Here is a 17,927-nt window from a genome sequence, read left to right on the forward strand (position 1 = left end):
CAACCAAAGCGGACACTGTTAAAACAGAAAGTGTTTCAAACATTTTAATTAAAATTACAAATATTCGCATGGGGTATAATTCGGGAGAATCATAGCAGTCATCACGTTGATACTAAGTTATGTATGTAACGTATTTGGAAATAGAAATTAAAAACAACAAAAACATGACACTATATCGTAATTTCATTTTTATTTGTTTCTCTTATAAAATTTGTCAATTTAACAGATTAACAATGAGCGGATATGTAGTTTAAAACATCCCTTCACCATTACCTGAAGGATCCATGCTGGGGCCCCTTGCTACCTTGATCATAGTTCAGTATATCGTCTAATATTTTTGTATCACGATGACAATGCCGCTATAATTATTTTTCTTTGATTTACCGTCGCACGTCGCACTGTGGAACCCAACCACATGCTACCTTCTACCGAACCAACACAAAGCCATTTTCACCATGCATCGATACACTCTCCGAACACTATGTGCGCTAGATGTTCTAAATCATCTCAATATTCTAGTTTTCCCTTCCTTCTCTTCCACTTGAGCTTGCAAACATCCATGGGCCCATGTCTAGTAGATCACTTTGAGAGGAAGTACCTGGGAAGACCCATAACCTATACCAAACAGTAAATAATACGGGGTGGCATCACATTATTTCAAGATAAAATTTTAATATTTAAGGGCCTCTGTCATCGTCATAATTTCCCTTCCAATGTTAGTTGAATACAATAACAAAGGTGTGGCTGACAAGCGCTTTTTAAGTATTTGTAATGGACCCAAAAACACTAGGGTTCACTTTTATTGTTTATTTAGTAATACCTCCTTTCAGCAGGGTTACGCCTACGCCCCGATAAATTACCTTCGACATGATTGCCCCCACCCATGCCTCTGATACATAACCTTCGACATGAGTGCCCCTCCCTCACCACGCCGCCTCTGATACATCAGCTCGAGTATGATTGCGCCCCCACCCCCACCCCCACCCCCTCCCCCCGTTCTCCGCCTCTAATACATTACCTTGAGCATGATTTGGCCCCTATCCCCCCCCCCTCCTTCCCCGCCTCTAATACACAGCCTTGAATATGATTGCACCCCCCGCGCCTCATATATTACCTTTAGCATGATTGCGCACACCACGCCTAGGAGCATGAGTGGGATGTAGACCACGCCTTCGCGCTTTTCTGATCGCCCAGCAAGGAAGGTGATCCAGCTGAGGTTTTTCTCCTTGTAGGGCGGGTAGCGGATGCTGGAAAAGGACACGAGAAACACATTGGAGGTTAAGTATGTGATGTGCGCAGAGGGATCAAACACCTTCCGTGTTTTGTATACTTTTTGCTCGATGAGTACGTCTACGCACCATACCAACTCGCTCCCTTCAATCAACAGAATGGTCATCTAGCAAGACAGTACTTGAAACTACCACTGCTTGGCATGAATGAAAAGATTCGACTTCAAGGTCTTGTTCAAGCCACGCAAAACACACGAGGTAGCGAATTTTGAATATTTGACACCATGCTATAAGTAGCGCTCATGGTCGGCCACTAACCTGTTCATCGCCTCCATGGAGAGTTTCTTGGAAACCATGCTATAAGTAGCGCTCAAGTTCAGCCACTAACCTGTTCATCGCCTCCATGGAGAGTTTCTTGGAAACCATGCTATAAGTAGCGCTCATGGTCAGCCACTAACCTGTTCATCGCCTCCATGGAGAGTTTCTTGACCATACAGCCTTTCTTGTGCGTGAAGGCTTCGAGAGCTTCTTGGAAACCATGCTATAAGTAGCGCTCAAGGTCAGCCACTAACCTGTTCATCGCCTCCATGGAGAGTTTCTTGGAAACCATGCTATAAGTAGCGCTCAAGGTCGGCCACTAACCTGTTCATCGCCTCCATGGAGAGTTTCTTGACCATACAGCCTTTCTTGTGCGTGAAGGCTTCGAAAGAATGCTTGCCGTGATAAGCCCCCATGCCGCTCCCGCCGACACCACCGAACGGTAACGTCTCCACTATGTTAGTAAATCAATTATATCAGTCAAAAAGCTCCGTAAGCGGCACTTCTTACATTAATATCCTCACCCCTAGGCAGGCGATACCACCAAACGGTAACGTATCCACTTATCAGGGGTGTCACGTTACAACGTACTTGGAATTGTTTAGAACTTCAAGCAGCCCACGACCAGACACCGAATTATCTCCATTTTACAAATAGTTTTTAGGGTATAGCTTTGGTTATATGTTTAGATTAAATTGACATCATTTGAGTTTGCATTTTGCCAAACCTTGAAATAGCTTTTTGTTTGGAATTCACATGCAAATATCGTCATATACTCAAAATAGTGGCAGAAGGCTTTCCCCTCCCCGTCCGCCACCCCTGATGGAAAGTCCATTTAGAAAAAGCAGTATCTTGCAGTGTCTTTCGGAGAATTCAAATCATGTTAACAGCTTTCAAAAAAGCTATTTTAATGAAAACACCACATATTATTAATGAAACGACATCAAACTATTGATGTCGACTTTAATATTTTCTTTGACGTCCATTATCTTCATTTATCTTTGTGAATACTCACGTGCCGCGTGGATTACGACATCGTTGGCACAGAAGCCTCCTGAAGACGTGTTCTCCTGTATTCTCTTGATGCTCTCTTGTTTATTGGAAAAGATGTACAGAGCAAGTGGCTTATCCCTGCGACAGAAGAATCAAAGGAGTAGCTAAATACTTGCTCAAACAAGACTGCACTGGTAATTCCTTTCCAAAAAACTTGGTCGGCCCTTACAGTTGTAATCTTCTACACAGTAGTTTTAACCACTGACGTAGAGTGCAAGCGTATAGCGTGACAAAGGTCAGAACAACTGGCCAAGAAGACTATGGTTTAAGGGATGTATATTAAAGGCGTACCTGTCATTGATAAAGTCAATGGCATCATCAAGACTGTCGACACTCACTATAGGAAGTATGGGCCCAAAGATCTATTGGGAAAAGACCATTGTCTAGTACATTAAGTTGGTTTGGTAGAAAAAGAAAAAGAGATGCGATTATAAAAGCCCGGCGTATGAAATGAATTGTGAAGAATCATACAAAGACTTTGAAATAGACGCAAAAGAAAAAAAGCAAGGCGAAACAATATGAATTAAAAAAGAAAAATACCCAGAAAAGTAAAAGAAGATGTTTGCAAGAATGGTAAACAAATGAAGAAAATAGGCAAGAAATAAAGAGAAACGAATAACTCATTTTCCATGTAAAAAGAGGCAAGAACTAAAGGAAAGGTGACATGAATACCTCATTTTCCATGACTGGGTCTGAAGGCTTGACACCAGTGAGAATTGTAGGGCTGATGTACCGCTCCTTGTCGTCTGTATCTCCACCAAGAACAATGGTGCCACTAGTCAACAGGGCTTTGAGACGGCTAGGAGAATAGAACAATGTGCCATACAGGTAGCCTAGCAACTAACTATATGATCTATACTGCCATGGAGTCGAGCTTTGATGCAACTAGTAGAATAAAACAATCTAAATGCATATAGATCATGTCAGTCCAACAAACACTAATTGTTCCATTGACAGGAACAGTATAATCGACCTATCAAACTTTTTTAGAAGTGGAGTGGTTAAGGATAGGTATAAAACAGTTGGCTACCAAATTGCAAAGTGGTTCCCCTCATGGGTAGCTCTTCTAAGTTGCATTTTAAAGCTAACCACATATGAAACAGTCTGTATTTAATTTTAATAGATGTAGATAACTTAGTATTATGGCTTAAGTGACTAGACGGTTTCCATAGGTTGAAAATGAGCTTTTAACCAAACAAAACTTTGGCTCAATTACAAAGATCTTCCTTCAGAAACAGGCATATAACTTACTTATAATGCTTGTCATTCACAATACGACCATAGTCAGCAGAGTCATGGGGATCCTGACGGTTAAAGGGGGAAAACAGTACAAATTGTAAGAAAGCAAAAGGACATTATATAATACCATATTATATCTCTACTAACCTCTCCATAAAACTCATACAGAGTTTCCTTCATGCTTTTGATAAATTTACTTTGGATTCCTGGCTTGCACAACACATAGTCCGGAGCAACACAAGTCTGACAAAGGGCAGAACATTGCAAATAAAGCAATCACACAAACGAAAGGGATTTAAAATAAGTGCTTCCACTAAAGGAAACTAATATTACTCTATTGATTACTCATACCTGACCAGAGTTTGTAAACTTTCCCCAGCAGATTCGTCTTGCTACTGTCTTCATGTCACAGTCCTCATCAATGTAACAAGGACTGTACAAAATGATGTGATTTTAGTGAAAGTATGTTGAAAGATAAACATGTGAATAAGGTTTGAAAAGACACATGCAATAAATGGCCACATCAAGACACCTTCCTCTAATACTTTCCAACCAATCCGTTGTTATTGTTTACCACTGAAAATACAGCGGTTCATTCGCAAGAAAGCTTCAAAATAACCATCCAATATTGAGGTCTGATACATTATTGATGAAATTTGATTGAAAGTATCTCAGTTACTTGCTGATTGTAATGGATTCTTTGAGTTACTTTCTATTGTGCAGGGTGAAATGATGATGTCAGACTAAAATTAAATTATGCTTTGTTTGCACACTGTTTGTTAGGGTATTGTTGCCATTTTTGCAGAAATAAACACCACAACATGCTTCCTGACATATCACTTTAAGCTTTCCAGTGGCCAATGACAGTTTTTTTTACAACGAAACGCCTACCAAAAACTTCCAAATTCTGTCAGTACGTTAATACGTTTTGCCCTTAAAAGTGCTAACCAAGCAAAGTATTCCTCTTTGAATAATATTGTAGATACTAGACCCACTGACCTCTTCACTCCCGGTTCAAGGGTCAAATAATGTTTTGTACAGTATATATGACGTACTGACCTTTTCCCTCCCAGTTCAAGGGTTAAATATTGTTGTGTACAGTATATAGGGACCACTGACGTCTTCCCTCCCAGTTCAAGGGTCAAATAATGTTATAATATAACTGGGTGAACTGACCTTTTCCCTCCCAGTTCAAGGGTTACTCTGGTAAGATTTTTAGCTGCTGCAGCCATAACAAGTTTGCCTACAGCACTTCCACCAGTGTAGAATATCTTGTCAAACTTTTGATTGAGAAGTTGCTGGGTCTCAGGGACGCCACCATTGACAACAGGATAACAATCCTATAAAAAGAATACAATGCCATTAAAATATTAAGTACAGTGAAAATAGTGGGGTTTTAGTACATGGGAAATAAACCTGAAACTTGAAACGATTAGTGCAACATGTGTATAAAAGACAGCAATTCTTGTATTCCAAAACCAACTGGTTGTAGTTGCCTTGGTTTTGCTTCTCGCTCCTCTAGTGAGCACTGTTCCTACATGCTTACGTCCTTTCAAACGACACACTATGTAACCACCACTGCCTGGTAAATGACCTGCTAACTGCTTTAACTCTTTTATAAAAAATTTTACAGTGGATCCTTGATATGCAGTATACTGGATGTAATGATGACCTTCATATAAGAATATTTTCCAATCAGTTCTATTTCCACTGATAGTAATTAAAAAAGTAAACAAAACATATATCATATGATTGATATTTAGTCCAGTGAGGGAATAATTACCGGATCCAAGTATTTTGGGACAAGATCTGCAACAAGTTGGGCAGTAGCAGAAGCCACTTCTGATGGTTTCAGTACAGCACAATTTCCTAAGAGAAATTTAGGAGAGTTTAGATCACAACATAAGACTAAGCAGGGTTCAAAATAGCAGCAGGCTACCGGCGATAGCTGGCAGTTTCCTGGTCTTTGCAAGCTCATTTTCCTATATCCCCTTCTCATATTTCTAGTAAGCAGGCTTGTTTTTCACCCTAAATCCACAAGGCCAGCAAAATATAGCAGATTTGAAAATAATAATTTTTAACCCTGCTGAAGCAACATTTGAGTATGCCACAGAAATTTGTCTAGACACACCTCCAGCTATTGCCCCCACAAGAGGTAGAAAGATCAGCTGGACAGGGTAATTCCATGCGCTTATTATAAGTGCAACGCCCAAAGGCTCATTCTTGATATAGCATGTGTCCATCTTGTTGACAATACCAGTCTCTACTGGCTGTGGCTTCATCCACTCTGACAACTTTTCTAAGGCTGCAACAGAAAAAACATTCAGAATCAAGTCTGGTGCACATATTTGATATGCCAAAGGGAGAGCTTCTCAAAAGTCTGGTGCACATATTTGATAAGCCTAAGGGACAGCTTCTCAAAATGTTTGGCCCATGGTGGGAGATGAAGGTTCACTTAAACACAGTGAACCTGGGGGTGGGAGGAGCTTTTCCTTTTTTAGCAGAACCTCGTGTTTAAACACAACTCATTGGAGAGACCTTAATTACAGAAAGAGTAGAGCTGTATCACAATTTTGATTGTTCTATTAATAGTTTACTGTTTTCTTTTTTCTTTTTTCTCTTACAAATGAGACTATAACATAGAATAGTCTATATAGTCAGGCCATTGCTAACCCTTAGCTGATTTTCAAGAAAAAAATTTTTGTATTGAGGGGGAGGGCATTCTTTGTCTCCCTAATTTAGCTGACCATGAAGAGCATTCTAGGTACTTTGTCCTATAGCACACAATGGTACTCAATTTATGTAGTTTAACAGACCTTCAAGTCAATTGGTTGGCTTATCTGCACTTGAATTACTCTGGCTAAAGGGCCTAGCTACTAAAACCTGGTTGACCTGAGTTATACTAGGTGCTTTGATTTACAGTGTACTGTAACAATCACAAACAAGCTTTTCCTACCTAAGATGGCATCATTCTTAGCTAGCAGAATTTCAGCAATGACTGTTTCTTGTCTGGGCTATGAATAAGGATAAAACAAAATACAATATGAAACAAAATAGGAAAGAAGAATATCCGACATTCAAGATAACTTATAGTAATATATTAATACTATAATAAGTCCTATTCTATCAGCAAAGCTTATGCAGAGTACACATCAAGATATCGAAAGTAGGTCAGTCTGCATGTGCATACATTGCCATTACCTTACACAGATCTTTTTTTAATGCAGCGACAATCTCATCTTCGTGCTTTTCCAGGAGTTGGACCATGTTCTTGAGCTGCTGTCTTCTGAATTCATACTCTCTGGTCTTACCACTTCTAAACTCATCCCTTGCTCGTTTGACTATAGCCTGAGAATTAAAGTACAGATATAGGTTTCTTAGTTATTAATCCTCCTCAGATTATTTGACTGCTCCGTTAACTGAAGTTACAAAAGCCTGGGACAGAGGTGACATAATGCAAAATTATATAATTATAAACACCTATTGTAAGTATAAGCTAAAAATACATAGTCAAATGGATATTAATCATTTTTCAGAGCTACAAAACCAAAAAAAAAAGATTATGACTCAACTACCATTGAAGTCTAAAAAGTATATTTTTCATATTGTATCAAAAGGGATTACAATATTCAGCATTACAGTATAAGTTACATGTAAACTGAAAATATGGTAAAAACATTTCCCTTCAAAGAATGTTAGAAATAATTTATTTCGGTCAAATAATTATCTTCTGTTCTTCCCTTTCTCGAGTAACAATATTTCTATATCTGACCTTTTCATGATTTCACGATATCATTTTCAAATCTTCAATTTGTACACACAGCAAATAAGAAGTTACTATTAAGTTTAGTATACTTAAATATAAGTAAAACGTATATCGACTGCAAGTGAACTGTACCAAAGATTTTAGGACAAGCTCTTGCCAAATCATTATTAGGGATTCCTTTTTTTACAATATCTTTATGCTTAACCGGTTTGGAATAATCTACGTTTTAAAGACGAACTTGCATAATATTCTATTGGGGCACAATATTTTTGTGGGATGCTTCGTTCGAAATGCGATCCAATAATACTAAATATTTTACTAGGCTTGAGGCTCAAAACATGATATAAAGAAATTTACTTACAGCTATTTGCTCAGATGTTCCAGCCATAATCCTTAAATATGGTTATTCGAGGGATATTAGTCGATTTTCCAGGATGAGATTGCACAACTGTGTATTATTTACGAACGAAGAAAAGATGTCAACTTTAATCGAAGCCCGCAGGGACTTGTACAGCGGAACGTGCAAAGTCCGTTTACCCACAATCCATTGGATCCATTACGCTAATAAGCGGTTTCTCGCGGTGCGCATGCTCAGTAAACTCAACCAAGATGGCGGCAATGGGCTGAGAGCATTCTCCTGTTTCGTTTAGACGTTCGTTTGTAGTAAAAACAGATGGCTTCGTTGCTTTCCTTGGCCGATTATGGTCTGGGAGATAGCGACATTGAGGACTCTGACGAGGAAGCGAGCAAAGGAGAGCCTGCAGTTATCACAACTCTGCCGAAAGTACACGTTAGCCAACCCAGAGTTGTAACAAACAGTGAGTTTCGTGTCGAAATGGGACAGGCTAAAACAAGCTTTTATAAACCGTTTGCTATATTACAGCCTGAATTGTATCCCTTGAATTACTTTTTGATTGATTGATTAACTAAACATTAATGTCACATTTAATCGACTTACTAGCTCAAAGCGAGTAGATTCCGGAAGTAATTTAGTTCTTGGTCACTTCTCCCAGGCTCTCGCCTAGTTTCATATGGGGACGAGGATGAGGAAGATGGAAAACTCAATGAAAGCATGGTATGGACATCAACGATAGCCTTCAGCCATAGACTGATTGTTACTTTAGCCAAATTTATATATGAGGTTTCATTAAATAGTAGGGACATGTTGAATATTCTTTAAAAAAAATTTCTTGAGGTCAATCAAGGTATTCTATATTGTGTGGGCAGACAAAAGCATTTCAAGTCCCACTCATCATAACAATACAGTAACCTTGACTGAAAGGCAGTATATGATATGAGATGATTTTAAACATGATATTATGCATGTCATTTGAACTGATACATTCTTTTGTATTTTAGGAAGTAGAGGAGCTGTCCGCTGAGCTTCAGTCACTAGTTCAAGGTTAGAGAAGGTTTTCTCATTCTTATGATAGTTCCATATTGCACGTAGCTTAAGTAATATATATTTTTTGTTTTCCTTCTTTCAGATGCCAGTCAAGCAATACCAGAAAACCAGGCAGTTGCACAGCGAGACAAGAATGAAAATGAAGGTAAGATTCTTGTTCTTCTTACAATTTCTATTCATGCCACCATTTTACTCTCCCACTTGATAAAGCATCTATTTCCATTAGCTTATTAAAGTATGTGAATGAGATATTTTTAATCATGTATTGTTACCCAAATGTCTGTCTTCAATTTTGGTCATTTCTAAGTTATCTTTCAAATGATACTATTCTGATTTTGAAATAGAACATTCTTTTATAGCCAAACTCATTGTTGTGCAACACTCACTTCTCGTCTGGAAATAGCTTGTAGTCAATCATACCATTGTGGCCAATCAGTTTCTTTGTTGTGTGTACTTTTATGCTTTATGACTTGACAGTGAAAACATAGAGGCCATTGATTGGTTTAGATGGTTGATTGACTATGCGTTATTCCCAAATGAGACTAGGATTTTGGATGCACAAAGGTCATACAACAATTCATTTAGCTATAACACCTTTTTTTATTGTTCCTTGGAGCACAATTTACTTTCACGTAGGCTTTTTGATATGTTTGGTGATTTTTGTCCAACCTACATAATACTCACTCTGCACAAAATGTTTGAACACACAAAAGCTTGTAACACACCAAGCCTTGTAATGTCTAACCTTATGTTTGTACTCAGAGCCTGCCAAGGACTCAGCTTATGCTGAAGTTCACCTCCCACCTGAACCAGTAGGCCGCTGCTCTAATAGTTTACAGGTAAAAAAATAATGTTAGGTATACACATGATATTAGGGATATTAGGTTAGGTATACACATGATATTAGGGATATTAGGTTAGGTATACACATGATATTAGGTTAGGTATACACTTTTAAACGAAATCAAACTAGAACCAGTAGGCCGCTGCTCTAATATGTAGGTAAAAAAGAATTACATAATGTTTAGTACACACAAGGAAATCATACATCAGGGGATGGTAGTGTTTTTTTGTGGGTAGTGTTTTAATAGCAAAAAACAGGCCATTGTAGCCACGATCTTGGAATTTGGGCAAAAAATAAAAACAAAGGAAAGCAGGATAAATCAGTGAAAAGTGGAACTTCTGGTGTGTATAAACAAACAATGTTGCCCCTCTCAATTCTTATAGTTCAATAACGAGAATTTTGAAAAACGTGAGAGAAAAAACATTGACAGGGAAAATTACTTGTATTACTCATATGCCAACTTTTAACATATCTTGTCTGCAGGATAAGATTAGCAATCTACTTGAAAAGAAATATAGAACAAATAAAGACTGGAATGCTGCTGTGCAAAAGAGGAAAGATTTTAGAAATCCAAGGTGAGATATTCTTATTTACTACTAGAAATCCGTTAAATTGCATTTTCTGATTGTTTCTGTATTGCTGGAGGAGACTATAACTTTAAAAGTGATTTTGAATTGTTGTAACCATGATTAAATTTTCACAAACATTTCTTGTCTACTGCTGTTAGGCTATCCAGACCTCTACAGAGCTATACAAGAATGGGGAATTTGCATGAAGTGTAAATCACTGTGGGCATATGGGCTACAAACTGATTTGCTATCTCTCTCACTAAAAAAAATGCCGATCATTCCTCACCCCCATGACAAAACATTTCTAGGCATGGACATCTAAGCCCCCCCCCCCCCCCCCCCTACCCCTTGGTCTCAGAAATTCTGCTATCAAATATGAATAAAAGGAAATCTATGAAATCCAAGCCAAAACAATGGATCTGGACCTTTGATGAAACCCCTCCCTTATCGTATGTGCTTGGTCCATCCCTGGGAAGCTCTGTTGTAACACCACAATGACAACGTCCCATTGAAATTAGATAAAATTAATGAAATTCAACTTTTTCTTGTCTTTTCAGCATCTATGAGAAACTCATATCATATTGCAATATCCAAGAAAATGGGACAAATTATCCCAAGGTATGTTGGGTTCTAAAGAGTGACAAATTTCTTTTTGTATAATGTGAAATGGGGTTAATTCCTCAGACTTTGGACGTTGTGCTTTAGGCCTTATCCCTCATGTTATGTCTTGGTTTGTAGGAGCTGTTTAACCCTGAAGCATGGTTGAAAGAACCAACATATGAAGTCTTGGGTTAGTTGTTGATTTATTCCAAATACTGTGAGCCTGCATTGTACCATAAATAGCATAAAAATGGCACAACTCAATGTCTGGAAGCTGTACAAATGGTGTTAGGCACAAAACCAAAAATACTACAGCTTTTCAAATCTGGCCCTTTTACTAATTACCTTTTGTTTGCTTGTTTGTTTGCTGGGTTTTTTTTTCTTTGCTTTTTTTAATCCATGAATCACTGCAGGTTACACACATTCTAGACTGTAATCTCATTTGAAATAGATACTGATAAAGATGTTTTATTTTACATCTGTTACATAGCGAGTCTTGTGCTATTTTGCTTACTGTTCTCTGTTCTATTTTGTTTACTGTTTTTTTTTCCTCAGCTAAACAACAGAAAGAAGCATATGAAAAGCGTGAAAAAGCAAAAAGAACTCATGTATGTACAATCATGGTTTATGTCTTATAATATAATATTATTTAATTATATTATAATATAAATTTTGTTACAAATTTGTAGAGGATATGCATGTTCTATAGGAGATTTCAGGCACTGATTTGATGCCCTACAGAATATAAGTGTATTTATAGCTGTATAAAACAGCAAATCCTTGAAATATGTGAAAATAATGCTAGTTGCATTTTTGGAATTCCTGTGAATACATTCATACCAGTAGATAAGCAGACAACAGTTTTAATTTTTTTAAAGGCTTTAGGCAGGTGTGCCACTAGAAAAGATAGAATTGTCAATTAAAATAGCTAGTTCTCCTTGTTCTTCAGATTGAGTTTATTAAAATAGCTAGTTCTCCTTGTTCTTCAGATTGAGTTTATTAAAATAGCTAGTTTTCCTTGTTATTCAGATTGAGTTTATTAAAATAGCTAGTTCTCCTTGTTCTTCAGATTGAGTTTATTAAAATAGCTAGTTTTCCTTGTTATTCAGATTGAGTTTATTAAAATAGCTAGTTCTCCTTGTTCTTCAGATTGAGTTTATTAAAATAGCTAGTTTTCCTTGTTCTTCAGATTGAGTTTATTAAAATAGCTAGTTCTCCTTGTTCTTCAGATTGAGTTTATTAAAATAGCTAGTTTTCCTTGTTCTTCAGATTGAGTTTATTAAAATAGCTAGTTCTCCTTGTTCTTCAGATTGAGTTTATTAAAATAGCTAGTTTTCCTTGTTCTTCAGATTGAGTTTATTAAAATAGCTAGTTTTCCTTGTTCTTCAGATTGAGTTTATTAAAATAGCTAGTTTTCCTTGTTCTTCAGATTGAGTTTATTGAAATAGCTAGTTTTCCTTGTTCTTCAGATTGAGTTTATTAAAATAGCTAGTTTTCCTTGTTATTCAGATTGAGTTTATTAAAATAGCTAGTTCTCCTTGTTCTTCAGATTGAGTTTATTAAAATAGCTAGTTTTCCTTGTTATTCAGATTGAGTTTATTAAAATAGCTAGTTCTCCTTGTTCTTCAGATTGAGTTTATTAAAATAGCTAGTTTTCCTTGTTCTTCAGATTGAGTTTATTAAAATAGCTAGTTCTCCTTGTTCTTCAGATTGAGTTTATTAAAATAGCTAGTTCTCCTTGTTCTTCAGATTGAGTTTATTAAAATAGCTAGTTCTCCTTGTTCTTCAGATTGAGTTTATTAAAATAGCTAGTTTTCCTTGTTCTTCAGATTGAGTTTATTAAAATAGCTAGTTTTCCTTGTTCTTCAGATTGAGTTTATTGAAATAGCTAGTTCTCCTTGTTCTTAAGATTGAGTTTATTAAAATAGCTAGTTTTCCTTGTTCTTCAGATTGAGTTTATTAAAATAGCTAGTTTTCGTTGTTCTTCAGATTGAGTTTATTAAAATAGCTAGTTTTCCTTGTTCTTCAGATTGAGTTTATTAAAATAGCTAGTTTTCCTTGTTCTTCAGATTGAGTTTATTAAAATAGCTAGTTCTCCTTGTTCTTCAGATTGAGTTTATTAAAATAGCTAGTTTTCCTTGTTCTTAAGATTGAGTTTATTAAAATAGCTAGTTTTCCTTGTTCTTCAGATTGAGTTTATTAAAATAGCTAGTTCTCCTTGTTCTTCAGATTGAGTTTATTAAAATAGCTAGTTCTCCTTGTTCTTCAGATTGAGTTTATTAAAATAGCTAGTTTTCCTTGTTCTTCAGATTGAGTTTATTAAAATAGCTAGTTCTCCTTGTTCTTCAGATTGAGTTTATTAAAATAGCTAGTTCTCCTTGTTCTTCAGATTGAGTTTATTAAAATAGCTAGTTCTCCTTGTTCTTCAGATTGAGTTTATTAAAATAGCTAGTTTTCCTTGTTCTTCAGATTGAGTTTATTAAAATAGCTAGTTCTCCTTGTTCTTCAGATTGAGTTTATTAAAATAGCTAGTTTTCCTTGTTCTTCAGATTGAGTTTATTAAAATAGCTATTTTTCCTTGTTATTCAGAATGAGTTTATTAAAATAGCTAGTTTTCCTTGCTCTTCAGATTGAGTTTATTAAAATAGCTAGTTTTCCTTGTTCTTCAGATTGAGTTTATTAAAATAGCTAGTTTTCCTTGTTATTCAGATTGAGTTTATTAAAATAGCTAGTTCTCCTTGTTCTTCAGATTGAGTTTATTAAAATAGCTAGTTCTCCTTGTTCTTCAGATTGAGTTTATTAAAATAGCTAGTTTTCCTTGTTCTTAAGATTGAGTTTATTAAAATAGCTAGTTTTCCTTGTTCTTCAGATTGAGTTTATGAGCGGCACAAAGAAAACAGGACCTGCATCTGGTACGTCATAGCTAGCTTTTTTCGGATAAGACAGCCTCTCCTTTATCCCACACTCCACATCTTTCATGTCTTTTATTGCCATTTTTATTGCTTGTTACACATGAGGAGGGGGTTATCCTCTTTAAGTGGACCCATCCTCCCCTCACACTATTTTGAGACATATACTAAGTGACTTGCCATGTGAATTTCAAAGTTTATGCTTTTTAGGGCTGTGGGTGTGGCCGTGAGGTGTGTTTGTTTATGTCCTCGACTTTGTCATACGGTACCTGCGATCAGGTTAAAATAAAATATTCGAAAAGGATTTAAAATATGAGATATAAACTGAGAAACCAAAATTAAATCAGGCATACTGTAATATGAGAACTGTATTGTGTGTTGTTTGTGTTTCTTTGTGCCGGACTGACTTCAAAACGGGAATGTAGACTCGCATTATGTGAATTCATTTCATGTCACTCCCTGAATATTGTCATTCATTGCTTTGTAATATAATAAGCTGAGACGCATACCCCCCACCCTCCCTCCCCACCCATGCTGGAACGCGTGTGGAGGATTATTAGAAGTTTCTACTCCTTCTTAACCAAAATAAAAAATGTTTTATTTCCGTTTGTTTGTTTGTTTCCGTGTTCGCCTTTTTGCGTGTTGTCAGTCCTTGTGAAATCGGTATCGACCCATAACCATGTTGTTTTCTTCCTTTCTCAGATGATGCCAAGAAACGCAAAAGCAAGTGGGACGTTAGTTCAACAGGCGTGACAAAAACGGTCACTCCTCCCGTCCCCCCTGGGGTAGGAATTGTACCAGGACTCGCCAAGGTCATAAGTGAAGCAGCGGCAACAGCAGCCAAAAAGGCGAAAGTGGACAATTAAAGATGAACGCTATTGGATATCTTGTTGCTAGGGCGCACTGGTGAACTGGTCTAGTTACATGCGCACTCGATGACATGCATGCCTTCGATAACATGCGGCACATACATACCTGGAGGAAGTATTTCTTTCGAACCGAGTAATATCCTAAAGATAACTAGACGAGAGAGAGGGACCCAGTGCTCCTTTCTTGTTGCTTCACTCATCCTCGCATTAAACGCGCATACGAAACGAACTTGTAAATAAAAATGTACAAAAGAGGTTATTGGTGCTGTGTTGTTTTTATCCGACTATAGCAAGCGCAACAATTGAGAATCAGTCAAACACGAGCGCAACACATGTGAGAGTCAGTCAAACACAAGCGCAACACAAGTTATAATCAGTCAAACGCAACACAAGAGAGAATCAGTCAAGCACAAGAAAATCGAGCAGTTGCGTTCTCTTGCGCTTGGGTTCAAGTGAGAATCGAAATAGGTATGTTGCGTCCTAGCAAGGCGATGAAGGTCCTCGGTGTAGAATTCTCACGCAGCTGAATGTAGTGCCGTGTTGCGTTGATGTACACTACCGATAGGCACCTCAGCAGTATCGATCTAGCTAGAGGGACAATACAACGGGAAAAACCCCTCCTGCTGTCTTGAGATCACTTGGGCGATAAGACTAATGGCAGGTAGTCGCCCCAGGCTCCTCTCATCACTGGCAAGTACCGAGGACTTGCGGAGAAGATGGAGGGTTGCGAAGTCATCATTATATGGGTCATGTCATATACAGTGTGTTCGTTCCCATTTTTCTTCGTAATTATTTCAGTAAATAGCAAATACAAGTTTCTGCAAACATCACCATGTTTTTACAGAAAAGAGTTTGAAATACGTCAAAATATTTATTTTACAGCGATTTTCCCGCTACTATTTCAGTCATTACTAGCGTGAAAAATTCAAAAGGGGACCCTACACACATAATTTAATACAACTGGATAAAAATTAACAACATTCATTATGGCGCCAAAAAGTACAAAAGTAAACGTTTGCTGCTTAAAAATTTAGCAATAACTTAGCGCTGAATCGGTATAGAAACCTTTCAGAAATGTATATTATAGCTATTTCCTTGTGTATTGCATAGAAATTTGCAAGCGCCTAAACAAGAAACCAGACAAGATATTCTAATCAAACATTAGTCTAGGATCCACACAAATTACAGAAGTTGCTGTGAATAATTTAATAAACCATAATTATAATGCCTTTCCGTCGATTCTAGCTGATTTTACTCGGGAAATAGCTATTTTTATTTTTTTATATGAAGTACCCCCCCTGACCGTTTTTAGTATCTGTATAGTATTTGAGGAATTAGTATTTAGGATCACCGCGGTACACTACTCCAAGCTAACCGAAGGCGTCTTCTTAGCTCTTCCATGTTCTTAGGTGAAGGGTTCTTGTAGGTGATTTTATTGAGGATGCTCCAAATGTTCTCTCTCGATGGGATTGAGGTCTGGCAAATTCGCCGGACAGTCTCCCTTTTTGATAAATGTTGGAAATTCCAGTTGACACCTTTCCTGGGGCCGCTTTTTGGAGTATGAGCTGGCGCGCCGTCCTGAACAAATGTCATAGATTCGTATGCTAAACAACTTCCTCTGTGACCATATCGGTGACTTGCCGTCTCGAACTTAGTGGTTTCACTTCTTTTTCCAAAATTTCGCTAATATAGTAATCAGATGTCAAGGTTTAATTTGTTCATTTAAACAACACACAATTAAAAATTAATGCAATTATAAATTGGAACGAACTTTTGCAACACCCTGTAGGTTCCATATAGAAAGAGGATCATTTTTGACAGTACTCCAATAACAAATGACCCACTCAAAGGGACGTGGGGCGCATTCTCTGTAAGCGCCTGCTCTATACGAGCGAGTGCATTCGAACAACAGCGAACGCAGTGGCGGATCCAGGATTTCAAAATAGGGGGTGTATAATGGCCAGATAGACGGAATATAACTGATTAAGTGGTTCTTGGTAGGTCACTACATAGATCTAACAATACTTCACGCTGAATTGGATTTGTCGCGTCAGCAAAGTCAAGCAGGCGAAGGCACATGGACAGTACCTCCCGTCCCTAAGACATTTATTTTCTTCAAACAAAGAGACTATTCAATTTTTTTTTACTCAAAAAAGGGGGGGAATCCACCCAATCCACCCCCCCCTGTATCCGCCCCTGGGACGATTGTATTCGTACACTAACAAGTTCATTATTTCGACAGTGAGCAAATGAATCATGCGCCAGCAAGCGAGTGAATCCGTACCACATCGAGTAAGTGGATATATTACCAACAGTGAGTTTTGTAAATATATGCACCAAGGAGCGAGTGAATCCGTACACAAAAGAGCGAGTGAATTCGTACACTAACGAACGAGTGAATCCGTACACCAAGGATCGGGTGAATCCGTGCACCAACGAGTAAGTGAATTCGTACACCAACGAGCGAGTAAATCCGTACATCAACGATAGAGTGAATCCGTACACCAACAAGAGAGTGAATCCGTACACCAACGAGCGAGTGAATTCTTACACAAACGAGCAGTGAATCCGTACACCAACAAGCGAGTGAATTCGTACAGGTGTACCAACAAGCGAGTGAATTCGAACACCAACAAGCGAGTGAACTTGTACACCAACGAGCGAGTGAATTCGTACACCAACGAGCGAGTGAATTCGTACACCAACAAGCGAGTGAATTTTTACACCAACGAGCCAGTGAATTTGTACACCAACGAGCGAGTGAATTCGTACACCAACGAGCGAGTGAATTCGTACACCAACAAGCGAGTGAATTTTTACACCAACGAGCCAGTGAATCCGTGCACCAGCGAGTGAGTGAATCCGTACAAAGCGAGTGGAGTGAGTGATTTCGTACACCAACAAGCGAGCGACCTCTCAGATCATCGAGTGATTGGGGGAGGGAATTAGGTAACATCATCATGTTTTTGCACAAGCGAAACCGAACATCAGCGAGCGAGTATATGTGTCTGTATATCTTTACGAAAATAGTTCCGTATATGAGGTAAGAGGTCTTCGCTCTTATCTGTCCTTGGTTTCTTTATTTCTTGAATTTCTCTTTGCAAAGAAAGCCAGCCGATAAGATCT

The 17,927-nt window shown here is 37.8% G+C and overlaps 3 protein-coding genes across 5 annotated transcripts; 2 read left to right on the forward strand and 1 right to left on the reverse strand.

The window, feature by feature from the left end:
- Window positions 1-175: 175 nt before the first annotated feature.
- LOC5509040 (aldehyde dehydrogenase, dimeric NADP-preferring) lies at window positions 176-8,114 on the reverse strand. Of its 2 annotated transcripts, none has more exons than XM_048725741.1 (15): window positions 7,967-8,114; window positions 7,041-7,187; window positions 6,796-6,853; window positions 5,971-6,144; window positions 5,623-5,708; window positions 5,016-5,179; window positions 4,191-4,272; window positions 3,987-4,082; window positions 3,852-3,904; window positions 3,273-3,375; window positions 2,892-2,962; window positions 2,563-2,678; window positions 1,872-2,001; window positions 1,115-1,247; window positions 176-615 (listed from the first exon to the last, which is right to left on the reverse strand). In XM_048725741.1, exons 1-15 carry the CDS (start codon window positions 7,991-7,993, stop codon window positions 580-582), a joined length of 1,476 nt encoding a protein of 491 aa, XP_048581698.1. In that variant the 5' UTR covers window positions 7,994-8,114; the 3' UTR covers window positions 176-579. The 2 variants fall into 2 exon arrangements, with proteins under 2 accessions (XP_048581698.1, XP_048581697.1); XM_048725740.1 differs by having other exon boundaries at window positions 3,273-3,399.
- Window positions 8,115-8,184: 70 nt separating this feature from the next.
- Window positions 8,185-15,056, forward strand: LOC5509019 (SAP30-binding protein). 2 transcript variants are annotated; one of them, XM_048725447.1, is made up of 11 exons: window positions 8,185-8,423; window positions 8,619-8,680; window positions 8,965-9,007; window positions 9,093-9,155; window positions 9,773-9,849; window positions 10,338-10,429; window positions 10,981-11,041; window positions 11,162-11,213; window positions 11,579-11,631; window positions 13,893-13,935; window positions 14,635-15,056. In XM_048725447.1, the coding sequence occupies exons 1-11, from the start codon at window positions 8,279-8,281 to the stop codon at window positions 14,796-14,798; spliced, it is 855 nt and encodes a 284-aa protein (XP_048581404.1). In that variant the 5' UTR covers window positions 8,185-8,278; the 3' UTR covers window positions 14,799-15,056. The 2 variants fall into 2 exon arrangements, with proteins under 2 accessions (XP_048581404.1, XP_032233745.2); XM_032377854.2 differs by lacking the exon at window positions 13,893-13,935.
- Window positions 15,057-17,057: 2,001 nt separating this feature from the next.
- On the forward strand, window positions 17,058-17,657 carry LOC116616069 (circumsporozoite protein-like). The gene is made up of 3 exons (XM_048724482.1): window positions 17,058-17,093; window positions 17,143-17,240; window positions 17,402-17,657. Exons 1-3 carry the CDS (start codon window positions 17,058-17,060, stop codon window positions 17,655-17,657), a joined length of 390 nt encoding a protein of 129 aa, XP_048580439.1.
- Window positions 17,658-17,927: the final 270 nt, after the last annotated feature.

This window comes from Nematostella vectensis, chromosome 3 (genome assembly GCF_932526225.1).
Source record: "Nematostella vectensis chromosome 3, jaNemVect1.1, whole genome shotgun sequence".
Classification (NCBI taxonomy): Eukaryota; Metazoa; Cnidaria; class Anthozoa; order Actiniaria; family Edwardsiidae; genus Nematostella; species Nematostella vectensis.

What these genes read in the sequence shown, in the direction of transcription:
- LOC5509040 (XM_048725740.1), bottom strand. Translation starts at nt 7,993, where the DNA reads ATGGCTGGAACATCTGAGCAAATAGCT. An exon ending in TGTATGAGTTTTATGGAGAG is followed by an intron (nt 3,905 to 3,986) that starts GTTAGTAGAGAT and finishes TTTAACCGTCAG; the next exon opens with GATCCCCATGACTCTGCTGA. An exon ending in TGTCGTAATCCACGCGGCAC is followed by an intron (nt 2,002 to 2,562) that starts GTGAGTATTCAC and finishes TTACTAACATAG; the next exon opens with TGGAGACGTTACCGTTCGGT.
- LOC5509019 (XM_048725447.1), top strand. Translation starts at nt 8,279, where the DNA reads ATGGCTTCGTTGCTTTCCTTGGCCGATTATGGTCTGGGAGATAGCGAC. An exon ending in GAAAACTCAATGAAAGCATG is followed by an intron (nt 8,681 to 8,964) that starts GTATGGACATCA and finishes TTTGTATTTTAG; the next exon opens with GAAGTAGAGGAGCTGTCCGC. An exon ending in GCTTCAGTCACTAGTTCAAG is followed by an intron (nt 9,008 to 9,092) that starts GTTAGAGAAGGT and finishes TCCTTCTTTCAG; the next exon opens with ATGCCAGTCAAGCAATACCA.
- LOC116616069 (XM_048724482.1), top strand. Translation starts at nt 17,058, where the DNA reads ATGCGCCAGCAAGCGAGTGAATCCGTACCACATCGA. An exon ending in GTGAATCCGTACCACATCGA is followed by an intron (nt 17,094 to 17,142) that starts GTAAGTGGATAT and finishes ATATGCACCAAG; the next exon opens with GAGCGAGTGAATCCGTACAC. An exon ending in GTGAATCCGTGCACCAACGA is followed by an intron (nt 17,241 to 17,401) that starts GTAAGTGAATTC and finishes GAATTCGTACAG; the next exon opens with GTGTACCAACAAGCGAGTGA.